Here is a 12,549-nt window from a genome sequence, read left to right as displayed (position 1 = left end):
AAATATAAGGGAGCTGTTACTTGGGATAACTTTATATGAGAAGCAGTGTAAAAGTCATTATTATGGAAATGCTTGCTCAAAAAAGGAGGTGTGATCTGATCATGTAGCAAGAGCAAAGGATATCCCTAGTCCTCATGAAATGTTAAGTTATCAAGGAGAAGCTTTCTAGCATGTCCCAAAATCTCCCAAAGATGATTTATGGGAGAACATGGACAAAAATTCCACAGAATGAAAAGATATTTTTGGGATGAGATCTCTTGTAGTGGTAATGACATCCACATTGATGACAAGAACTGATGAAGTTCTGCTTATTAATGATTGCTGTTATAAAAATTAAGATTCGTTTAATTGTAAGGCTGCTTTGCAGAATGCCACATATATATAATAAAAGTAGGAATGACCAAGGAAAAAGAAAATAACTACCCTATTCTCTGGGTTTATGCTTTTGTGTCCACTCATTTTATTGTATGTGTGAAGGCCCAAAAAATTAAGGGGATCCAGAAGAAACAAAAACTATAATTGGTAGAGCCACATATCTCTGAGGAATTTTTTGAGCAGTCTTCCTGAAACAGGTTTTGGGGAAAAGGACCTCTGTTATGATGGTTTTGTGGCCCTAAGTTGGATGGAAGCTAAGGACACAGATCCTGTCCCTGGGAAACAGAAATAGAAAATTTAAGATGTCTCAATCACTGTAAACACTACTTAGCTAGCTAACCTTTTAATGATCCAAAAGAATTTGGCTCCTGGTTGGAAAGGGAGAACTCTCCTTTTGGAGAGGAAAAGCCTATTATGCCAAGACTGACAACAGACATTCTCTCTATATGTGAGAAAATAAGCATTAGAGTCTTTCCTAGAGAGATGGTGAATAGTTAAAGGGCCTCTATTCCCTAAGAATTAAGCTTAAGTTCCTGAGTGAAAAAGAGGTAGCAGAGATCCTTCTTCCTTTTATGGGGAAATGATTGCATTTCAGTTGAGGAGTCCAGCTCAAGCTAGAAACTGGAAGCAAAGAGAAAATCCATAGTGCCTAGTGAAGCAAAAGCGAGGAGTAAGCATGGAACCATAAGAGCACTCTCCATCAATAGCCAATCTTGACCAACATGGAGCAATGACCAGCAGAAACTGTGCACGAGAAGAGACTGTACAACCTGATAGATCAGTGAAAAAGATGTGCATCCCTTATCAGAATAATGTTTTTAAAAATATATGAAGTCAAATATAAAGAATTATAAAGGAAACCAATCATTGCAATAGTGAGATTAAAGCAATATTATCTGAAGATATCATAATTTATAGAGCTTCAGATGTAAGTTATTTTTCCACATTTGTGTACCTCCATGTGTGCCCATCAGTGTATTCTACAGTCTAAATATTTCCCCCAGATGCAAATACACCAGTAATACACGTTTCAAAATATCTATCACACTAATATGTTCACCAGCCACATATTCTTACCTGTGTTTCTTCATGTGTTCACTCTCTTTCACTGATAGTATTTGTATTTGTGGGACAGTATGCCAAGTTTGTGGGAGAAATTTTCTATTACAATTTTCTTACTATGATATTTCATTAAATTCCCTTGTTTTTAATGAATTGTGACCTATGATTGAATAGTTCAAGGGAAAAATATTGGTAGATGTGCATGAGCCATGTTTCTTGAGCAGGCATGGACTTGCACTGAACTATTTGAACTCCTGGGGAAGCTTTTCTAGGGGAATTTTATTGCAAAACTGGGTTTCAATGCCCTCAGATGCTACATTATTTTGAAACTAAAAAGTAAACATTCAGAAAAAAAGGAAATTCTTGATAAAGCCTGCTCACATATCATTCCAACCATAAGGTTTTTGGAGCAATTCCTCTTGCTAGTTAAAAAGATAATTTTCAGATAGGCAATTTGGATTTTTAAAAAAGTGGGGGCGAGAAAGAGCTGGGAGAGGGCATAACATTTTAAAATAGGGTAAAAGAACAAGATTACCTTTTGATCTGCTAAGCACATATCTTCATTTGGCTTCTTTAGTTCTTTTGCCATTTCTAATTCTAATCTTCGTTGCTCTAGTTTGCGTTCTTTATTTAATCTTTTTTCATCACGTTTTTCTTGTTTCAATCTTTCTTTTTCCTTCAATGAAAAAAAAATCACGTATTCCTTTAACATAATAACATGTATTTGAAAAAGTTCTAGTGAAAGTTAAGTAGAACATGTACATTTAAATTTGACATTTTGGGGCCTGTTGAGTGTGAGGTGCTGAGGAAAGCTGGCAACCTCTTTAACCATCGTTATCTCCAATACCCCATGGGAATAATGATATTCATACTGCTTGCCCCCTCCCCTCAAGATTATAGGAAATCATAAAGTCTTGTGGATACGTGAATTGTTATTAATTTCATAAACAAAAATACAGATTAAATTCCTTGTAAGAGATCTATTTATGAGAGCTGAAGAACATTATGTTTTCCTGTTAAAGACCATCTTTTATGCTTCAGATTAGGACTTTTAAGATATCTATTGGACATTGGTCTGCCTGGTTTAGACTTATGAGATCTACACCATATCCTATTACTCTAAATATAACAAAGGAGAGTCAAGACATACAACAGAGAGTGACTAAAGGACTCTCTTCTTCCAGTGACCTGAGGATTCACTCCACCCATACAAATCATCCTTTTAAATAGTAACAATAGATAATGTATAATATAGCACTTCACATTTTGCAATGTTCTCATAATAATCCTGATGTAGGTGTTATTATCATCCACATTTTACAGATAGGAGTTAAGTGACGTGCCCAAGGTCACACAGATAGTCACATGAGGTAGGATTTGAATTTAGGTATTTCTGACATCCATTGTGCCCTATAGCTGCCTAGGTAACTAGTTTGACTTTAGTCTAAATTCTACCACAAATTCACCCCACAAGGCTCAACCAAAGTCTTAGGAGTTTTTCCCTCGATACTGCAAGAATACCAAATGCTGTACATCAATTGGTCTACTGGTTATCCCTCACACTATGAACATCCTAATGTTCAAAAATACATTTTTCATAGAGCAAAATTAATACATTTTCACAAGAAATACTCCAAACCCCTTCTCCTGAGTTAAATTTCTCATATGTAATGTGTTTCAAGTTGCTCAACCCCATTATGAATTTCTCCACAGCCCTCTGGATGATCATTGAAACTAATTATCTAGAGACTACATTATTTTATGGCTTGCTGCCATAGTACATTATCGGAAGAATATTTGTGTTAAAAAAGATGAACCTTTGTTTTAAGGAGAAGCTTGGGGTTATAAAAATCACTGTTCAATTTCCCAAAGGCAACTCAGGCCACTTATCTCCCAACTCATTATCCATTTGAAGATGCTTTCCAAGATATATGGATTGACGGACAAATTGTATGGGTTCAACTGAATATCATAATCTATACAACCAGCATTTTCATCTACTTGTTTCATGTATTGATAGTTAAGCCAAACCTATTTGGAAGACTACAGATCTTATGTAAAAGGATATGGGAAATTCCATTTTTAAAATTTAGTCAGTACAATGTTTTTCATAAATAGGAATATATGGAATTTCTTTGCTTTTTGAATCTTAGGCCAAATATCCTCTATGATGAGTGATAAGCACCTTTGGTGAGACCTTGTATTATGCTTTGCCCGATATTAGTCATAAAAAGATTAAAGTTATCTTCATTGTTACACCTTTCAGGGAATTTTGCATGGCAAAATATGGCAAATATATGCATAGAAGACATGCTGTTGAAGATTTAAGGTATCATTTTCCTATATCAAATCAATGCTTTTAAAAATAATCCATCTCACTCTATCAGGTAGGTGTTATTGGCATCCCCATTTTACAACTGAGGAAACTGAAACAGACAGATGTCAAGTGACTTGCCAAGGGTCCTATAGCTAATAAAAATCTGATGACAGAGTTGGACTTAGATCTTCCTAACTCCAAGCCAGAAGTTCTATCCGCCATGCCACTCAGCTTCTTCTAGAGCTTATTAAGTAGGTAAGATCAGAGTTGTTTTCCAACCCTTTTTCTCATTTTCATTTTCTTTTAATTTTGTATTAAATCTGATATTTGTACTAACAATTTGCTGGGGACATCTGATTTAGGAATGACTCCCATATTAGTTTTGTCGACCACAGCATAATAAATTGCATTTTTTGGTAATGCTAATTTTGTCTTTGTTGCATCTAGCATCTAGAATCAGTATCCTGATACTCTTCTTGAAAAAATTATCCATGTATATTCATAAATCTTCTGTGTAATCTACCAGTGGTTGGCTTCTCATGGTTTTTGTTCCCAAATCCTATTTTTTCCATCCTTCTACATACCAAATTTTGAAATGAAGATATTGAGTATCAAAGTGTATGCTTCTTCACAGAATTTCAGTACCTCCTCATTTTATTCATCAGATGTTTCCACATGAAGTACAACTATTTTCATAGTGAGTTTTTCTACAAATACTTATCATAAGCAATATAATATTAAATGACTGAACACCCCTTCTGTGAGGCTTCCTTTTGCCTGTGGAACATATTAAAACTGACTCTGCCAAATCACTAATTTCCTATGAATCATTTTTCCATTACTGACAACTTATTTTTGTTTTGTGGATTGATTTATCATAAAGCAAACAAGATTGGTAGGATTCAGTTCTTTCAGTATTATGTTCATTCACTGGATTTTGGAAAGATTGCACATTTTGAAGACCACTAAACTAAGTTAATGCTTATAAGCAATCTGGAAACTGAGTCAATCACAGTAGTCCCTACCCCTTTCTGCCACTTTGCTAGCAACCCTACTGAAATGCAAAGGAGTCAAATTGGCCTGATGTCCATTTTGTACTTTTCTTCATTTCATCAGTTAAAATGGCCAAAGTATTCATGAATGAGACTACTGGTACTCTGACCTCTGTGCTTCAATAGTTTGGTCCTCAGAAAGCAGCCACAGTCATGCAGCTGGAATAAGACACTTTATATATTATGCCTTGAACTGATTTGTGACTTTTTAGCGTGATAGAACCTGTCAGTAATCTTTCACAATCCAGAGTTACCTGTATACAATGTTGAGGCATAATAGCAAATTTTTTCCCTGCATAAGATTGGACTTTGATTTTTGCCAAAGGGAAAAAGGAAAAAAAACTACTCTGTTGCCTATTCTCTTACTCAAAGATATGTGTTCTTCAAATGATACACCCCCCCTCCCCTCCAAGGATCTTCATTGTATCCTTCTTGTTTACCTTATTTTCCTAAATTCTCCATTTCTATTCATCATCTTCTATCTTTCCCGGGGAGGCTAAAACGAGAAGTTAAGGTGGTATAGTAGATAGAATGCCAGGCTTAGAGCCAGGAAGACTCATCTTCATGAGTTCAAAAATGGCCTCAGGCACTTACTAGCTATGTGATCCTCAGGTTGCCACTTAACCCATTTGATTCAGTTCCCTCAACTGTAAAATTAGCTGGCAAAGGAAATGGCAAGCCATGCTGGTAACTTTACCAAGAAAACTCCAAATTGGGTCATGAAGAGTTGGATGTGACTAAAACATGACTGAATGATATGAGAAAGTTTGGTATAACATAGATTTTGTTTCAATTCATCCGTGTTGCTGGAAATATTATTTAAAGACATTTTTTTCTCTAGTGTCTTTCAGGTTGATTTCAGGTTGATACTGATTATGAACTTGGAGAATTTAGGCAGTGTTAGGGATAGGATTTATGTATATATAATTCAGGTTCAGAATTTGTCATAATATGTGACAGATTCTGATGCCATTTGAGATCTAGGATCATGGTTCTAGAGGCAGAAAGACTCTTAGAAGTTATTTATTTCAAGCCTCTCATTTCACCACCAGAGAAAAGAAGTGGAAGGAGTTTAATCGACTTGCCCAAGGTCGTATAAGTAGAGGCAGATATGCTTACAACTAAGGATGTTACAGAGAATCAGCACAAGTTCTTCATTTTCAGAAGTGGATTTTAGCAATGCAAACCTTTTCAATCCTTAAGTACATGAAATATTGCTTGTAATGGACAAAGAACTCTTTGAGAATAGGGAGGATTTCATGTGGCTCCTTATCAGAGCACTACATGGTAGCCTAATATATATCCACATCTAAAAAACTTGGCCACTTTTCAAATTCTTTTATATGACTTGTGAACATTTGTAGAAATATGTAAGTATGCAAACAAGCATGTATTTATGATTTAACAAGATGCTGCTATTTCAAGACTATTTTGAAAGGAGTATATTTCTCATGCCTAACACTACAAATGTGTAAAGGAACTGAAAACCTCCCAAAGGCCTTAGGCTTTGCTAGCCACATAAAAATAACAAAAGGAGTGGTTTTGGGAGGCTAGGAAAAAATAACATTGACCCAACTTGGGTTTAAAGTTGTTTTATAAGATCCTTCCCCCCCTCAATCATCTGTGGGAGAGACATGATAAAAGAGTTTTTGGAACTGAGGAAATGGGGAACCCCAAACCCCAGAGTGGCAGTTAGTTAACAAAATAGCCTCTTCATCAATGGTGTTCCAACTTTTATGTCTAACTACCCCTTTAAATGTTTTTTGAACTCCCACTTCAACATATATATGTATAATGTACATATGTATATTACTGAACTATATATAGTTAAAATATAAAATAGAAGATATTAGAGCATGAGATTAAATACTTTTAAAAAATTAATCAACAGTAAAAAAACCTTATCTATCACTAAAGTTAAATCACAATATTACTATTATTATTTGAGAGTAAAATGATTGAATATGCTTCATTAGTTTTGAAAATCTTGGTTTAACAGTGTGAAACAGTGAGTTCAAGGTCTGGTTTTAAGTTTAGTTATTTTGTGAATTTATTTGAATGGCTGTCATAGGTAGAAAAGATATAAAGCTAAAAGTCACTATAGTTATTTTTTAATCCCATCTACAAATTATACAAAGATTTTTGTTGAAATTTCCATCTTCCTTGGTAATTAGCTTTCCATACGAACTAATTAAAAGGTGCCAAATTTTTATATTTTCAACAAATGGCTTAAAAAAAATCACAGAAATTTTTCATTGGAGAGTTTTTAAACAGGTTAGAAAATTCTAAGGCCAGAGTATTTAAGGAAGAAGATATGGGAGTTTTTACAGGTGGCACATACTGTTTTCATCAACAAAAGTTTTTAGAAGTCCTGCTACTTATAATAGCTCAGTACTATCACCAGCTAATATCTCAAAGCACAACTTTTGTTGCCTTATGAATGACAATGTATGAAAATCTCATCTGAAATAATCTTCTGGGTAATTATGCCTTTTTGGACAGACTTCTAGACAGATGTGAGGATATAGCCCCTTTACTTTTCCATTATAAGGAGACAGTATAATGAGAAGTGCCATCTCCTTGTTCAGTTTTGCTTACACAATCTGCATTTTCTTTTTAGAATGCTTGATTCTGTATTTAAGACTACACAATATAATTTGCAAATCTACTTAACTGAATACACAAATATTACAATACATTTCAATGCCCTGAAAGTGACAAAATTTAGTAAATGCTTAATAAATGTTTGGTGACTGATTTCTAAAACTCAGTGGCAGAATTCCTGCTTTTCCCTCAAGCTACCTTAAATACCACTTGTGATCATTGAGGCTATCAATGTCAATCTGTATATTAAATATAAGTAAACTCCAGAAAAAGAACTGTTGGAGTCAGACAGATGTGAATCAAAGCATACTATGTTTCGTATCACTGTATTTATAGTTTTATTTTGTAATTTTGGTTCTTTATGAGTGTGCTCTTACAATAATGACCAATATGGAAGTATGTTTTGCATAATAATAAAATAAATATATGTGAAATCTGTTTTTGGATTATAAGAAATATAACTAGAAGTTTTAATCTTGTCTTTCATCACCTCCAGTGGATTTATCTTGTGTACATCCCACTTTGGAGACTAAGCTTTTATGTGGATGACTACAGAGAAAACACTTATATAAGATTTAAATGGGAGGCATAAGGAATATATATATCTTAAGCAACAGCAACCAAGGCCTAAGCCTAAGGACCAGGAAGTTAAAAAATGAAATATAAGCCTAAAAACACCAGCCTGATAACTAGGAGTTATGTTCAAAAGATCTGAGTACCTTACCTAAGACAAGAAATCTCTTTCTGGATATAAAATTCTGTGTTAGCCAAGACTCTGAAAAGTATAGGCAGGAAACACTTTGAGGAAAAAAAACCAAAAAAACAAGAGAAAGTTTTCTTCCCTGTTGCCTGAAGGGTTTCAATATGAGCTTCTTTTTGAAAGAAGACCTATACATTGAAAAAATCAAAAAGCAAACCAAAAAAACCCACCACTATAGTGTAGCCTCCTGGGAGTTCTCATGAGGAAAACCACCTAAAGCCAACGATTTCAGCTAAAGCTAGAAACTGAAAATCGAAAGCATCTCCATGACCATATGTATTGTGCTTGGCAGTGGCCATGTATCCAGAGAAGCAGCATCTGGTGGAGATAATGTACTGATCAGAGATAATGCATCTGGTAGGGACCTTTCCAGCAGATAGAGTATGTGTTTATACCCTGGCCACATCTGTTCCTTATGTGGGTTCTCTTCAATGTTATGTTCCTTCGGTAAATCTACTCTTCTAACTACTGTGTGGTAGAATGTATCTCAGGACTTGTAGGAGAAATATGTCATTGCTGCTTTCTTACTATGATATTTCATTAAATACTTTTGTTTTGAATTGTGTCCTCTGGTTGATTAATAAAAGTCAGTCCATTCATAGCTCATAAGCTATGGTTCTGAATGGATACAGGCTCACAGAACACCTTGAATTTGGGCACTCTTGAATGAGGGATAGGACATACCCTGAAATGTGAGTGGTACCCACAGAGGCCAGAGATGAAGTTGCCAAGTGAAAAGCACACTGGTGATTTCTCTCATTCAGCTAATAGTTAAGTCAAATATAATTCTCAAGGAATTTAGTCTATATTTTTTTGTGTATGTTCCATTCAGAATTTCTAATGGCATAGTGATATCATATGCAAAATTTGAGACTACTAATAATATTGAGTTAGTTATCACAAAGTTTTTTATTAGACACCTACACTAAGTGCTAGGTGCTAGGGATATATGTATAAAGAAAGAAATAATCCCTTCTTGAAAGATTAAAGTTTAATGTGACAATATATATATTTATATAGGATAAATTTGAAAGAATGCAAATAATTATATAGTATCTAAACATACAGAGGTTTGGGAATGAGGGAATTAATTTATAGGGGTGGATTGTGGGAGATGACTTCATGTAGAAGAAGTTGGTGCTTTTGTAGCACTTAAAGGACATGAAGGGATTCTTTGAGGGAGTGGTGAGGAGAGTAGAACGAAAGATAGGACCACCAGCATCAAGGTATAAAGATGTGAAATATGCATGTTATTTGTCAGGAATAGACTGTGGGTGGGGTAGAGTGAGCAATGTCCATAGAAGCAGGGGCCTTTAAAAGATAATTAGGAGTTCAGATTTGTTTAGGAGCACTGGAATTAATTGACTGACTCCTAATCAGTGACTAGCATTTATTTTTCAGGTAATAAGGGATGATAAAGAAGCCTTGTCTGTATTAATGCCATCATACTGGCCTGGTGACGAGAAGTCCACAATTGTCTTTGAAGCCTTCCAAAATAGTGAGAACTGTAGAAAAGTGCTAGGATGACTATGGTTCTAGTACAAGACCCTAAAATCCAAAAATCTCAAGGATATCTTTGTGAGCATTATAAGGGGGGACAGGAATTAACTAAACCTGCAAGCACTAAAATGTTTATAGATTCAACTAATATGGTCAAATTCCACATAACTTAAATTGAGGTGAAATATACCAGTGACCTCAAACTTGACAGATGGCTTCATGCATTGTCATTTTATTCTATTCATATATATGACTGAGGAGGTTAAATATTTTGAACGTTTTCCACTCCGAGAAAAAAGGACACATTTACCAAGAAAATAAAACCTACTATTTTTGCTGTTGTTGTTCAGTCATTTTTCCAGTCATATCTGAAGCTTTATGATTTCATTTAGGGGTTTCTTGGCAAAGAAACTGGAATGGTTTGTAATTTCCTCTTTACAGATGAAGTGGGGTAAACGGGGTTAAGTGACTTGCCTGGGGGTGCATCATTAGTTAAGCACATGAAGCCAGATTTGAACTCAGATGAGTCTTGTAAAAGAAAAATTTTCTTTTGTATTTAGGCCCTACATTCAAATGTATTTGAATAATCTCATTACCAAAATTATTTCATTTTTATTTTTAAAATATTTTCTTAGAAAAATTATGCTTCTTTTACTTATTCTAGAGCCAGTTTTCCATTAACTCTATCCTAACAATATACTATTGATTATGGTTTAAAAGTGGACTATTTTGACATCAAGGTCAGTGTGGATTAGTGAATAATTGAGAAAGAGAATACTCTTACCCAAACACAAAATAGACGAAACATCAAAAGATGTAACTTATGGGATAAAATAGAGGAGATACAATCGCTAGAAATTATCTCTATCAAATTGCTCTCAAAATATTGTCTATGATGTAAAAATATTTTCAATATAGTATATTATGACTAGGTAGGATTAGTGTTGCTAGGTTATGCCGTGGGCTAGGAATCCAGCTGACCTCAATAAATTTTTAGTATCCTTATTTTAAATGGTTTCATATTTAGCAATTTTAGACACATGCACAATACAGATACACTTATAAAGAATGTATGGGTTAAAAAAAAAAACCCCTAAACATCAATTTTGGGACAAACTTCTTGACAGAGAATGGTTGCAAAATGAAATAAACTGCTTTGGTAGGGTGAGGTCATCCTCCTCTCTGGAGATCTTCAAGCAGAAGGTGGGTAGTAACTTCTCAGATATATTGAAGGCTGCTGTGTTTCTGATTAATCTAATCACAAATAAAACTAAAGGTTTTTTCTCTCTAGTTAATATATACATTCATTAGTACTCAATTTAAAGTATTGTCTTATGGTTAAATACTCTTCTTATAAAATTGGTGTCCAAATCTACTATATATGTAATGATAAGAAAAAAAATCTATATCTATATAAATGGATAAACATATATAGTAGATTTGAGCATCAAATCCCTAAGAGTTCAAAATAATGTGAAAATAAAAAACATAAACACTTCATTTTTGTCCCATGAAAAGGTTATTGAGACAATGAAAGTAAATTAAATGAAAGTAATCATTAAAACAAGAATTTGGTCTGTTGGATCATTGTGGAGAAACTATAAACATTAAAGCAAGTAAATGAGTTGTTGCTATTATTATTAGTAGTAGTATTGTATGAAAAAAGTTTCCTTCCTTCTCTTATATACCAGCGGAGTGTTGTAATAATGAAAAAAAAAAGTGACAACAAAACTCAGATGGGCTTTGAGCTATTATTGTAAAGCTTTACAAGTTAGGGGACAGAGAAATTTTGGGAAAGGCTATTTTCAAGAGGCTATGTTGCAATGGTTCTTCCATTTTTGCATTTTATAATTCTATTGGGTGCTTTACATGCTTGTTCTGGGCATAATTAGAAGTGAGAATACATTTCTTATGACAGCAACTTGTACTTAATTTTAAAAGGCATAAATATAATTTAAGAGGCATAGGATTATCTCAGAGTACAGGAAGAATAAAAGTGTAAATGAGACTAATAAAAAAAAAACTATTTCTAGAAGACAGACACAAAGAGGAAAAAAAAAAAAGTTAGGGGCATATGTTGATTATTTTGAATTTACCTAGCACTGAACAGGCTGAGCTGACTTTAAAAAATAATATGTCTTCATTTTTAAATTTATTAACATGATAAATATTTATTGTGATAAATTATAATATATTTTATAAGATATCTTCCTCCTCAGTCTTTCTCAGGCAAAAAAAGACATAAAAATATAGACATAAATTCTTGACAAAATCCCTTTAGGTTAAACTTTTTCGTTTTTCATCATAGATAAATTTATCTTTCAGTACTGTACTAAGATTATTATATCAAGTAACTTTTCAAATTGAATTTCTTTTGAACTGAAAGATTCATAATATATAAAAATCTAAATCTACTGCATACATCTCAGTGAATAGCAGATCTGCTTATGAACAAATATCTGTGCAGTATAACATAGTATTTTCTCTAAGAAAGAACGTCTATAAATCCAGAACGATGAAATATTCTCATCCCTTGAATCACTGGGGGGTTGTGAATTTCTCTCTGTTTTCAAACTGCTTATTAGATGGCTTCTTGTAAGCTCAAGTACGGTCTTTCAGATTATGGTTATGTCTACTAAAATGCTGACATAATCATTTTGTGAGAGATGCATGTTTAACAACCTTTTGTTGTTTATTCGGCCTTAGGGAGGCATAAAGAACTCTACTACAATTACTCTAGTCTGTTACTCAGTTTACATGAGTAAAGAGATTACAAATCTGTGCATGACATAATTGTCAGTCTTAAGAAATGAAAATGAGATTCTAGACTTATCACTTTCCCAGCAACTATTTATTTAAACCATTGAGCATTCACGGAT

The 12,549-nt window shown here is 33.9% G+C and overlaps 1 protein-coding gene across 1 annotated transcript in view; it reads right to left on the bottom strand.

Annotated features, from left to right (window-relative positions):
- Positions 1–12,549, bottom strand: part of BAZ2B (bromodomain adjacent to zinc finger domain 2B) — a 165,489-nt gene that overhangs the window by 44,264 nt on the left and 108,676 nt on the right. The window contains exon 19 of the mRNA XM_044669110.1: positions 1,973–2,113. Coding sequence (XP_044525045.1) covers positions 1,973–2,113 — 141 coding nt within the window. The remainder of the gene's footprint in view (positions 1–1,972; positions 2,114–12,549) is intronic.

The sequence above is a fragment of the Gracilinanus agilis genome, chromosome 3, assembly GCF_016433145.1.
Source record: "Gracilinanus agilis isolate LMUSP501 chromosome 3, AgileGrace, whole genome shotgun sequence".
Classification (NCBI taxonomy): domain Eukaryota; kingdom Metazoa; phylum Chordata; class Mammalia; order Didelphimorphia; family Didelphidae; genus Gracilinanus; species Gracilinanus agilis.
The sequence above is the reverse complement of the archived record's forward strand: the minus strand, read 5'-3'. Positions and strand labels throughout refer to the sequence as shown.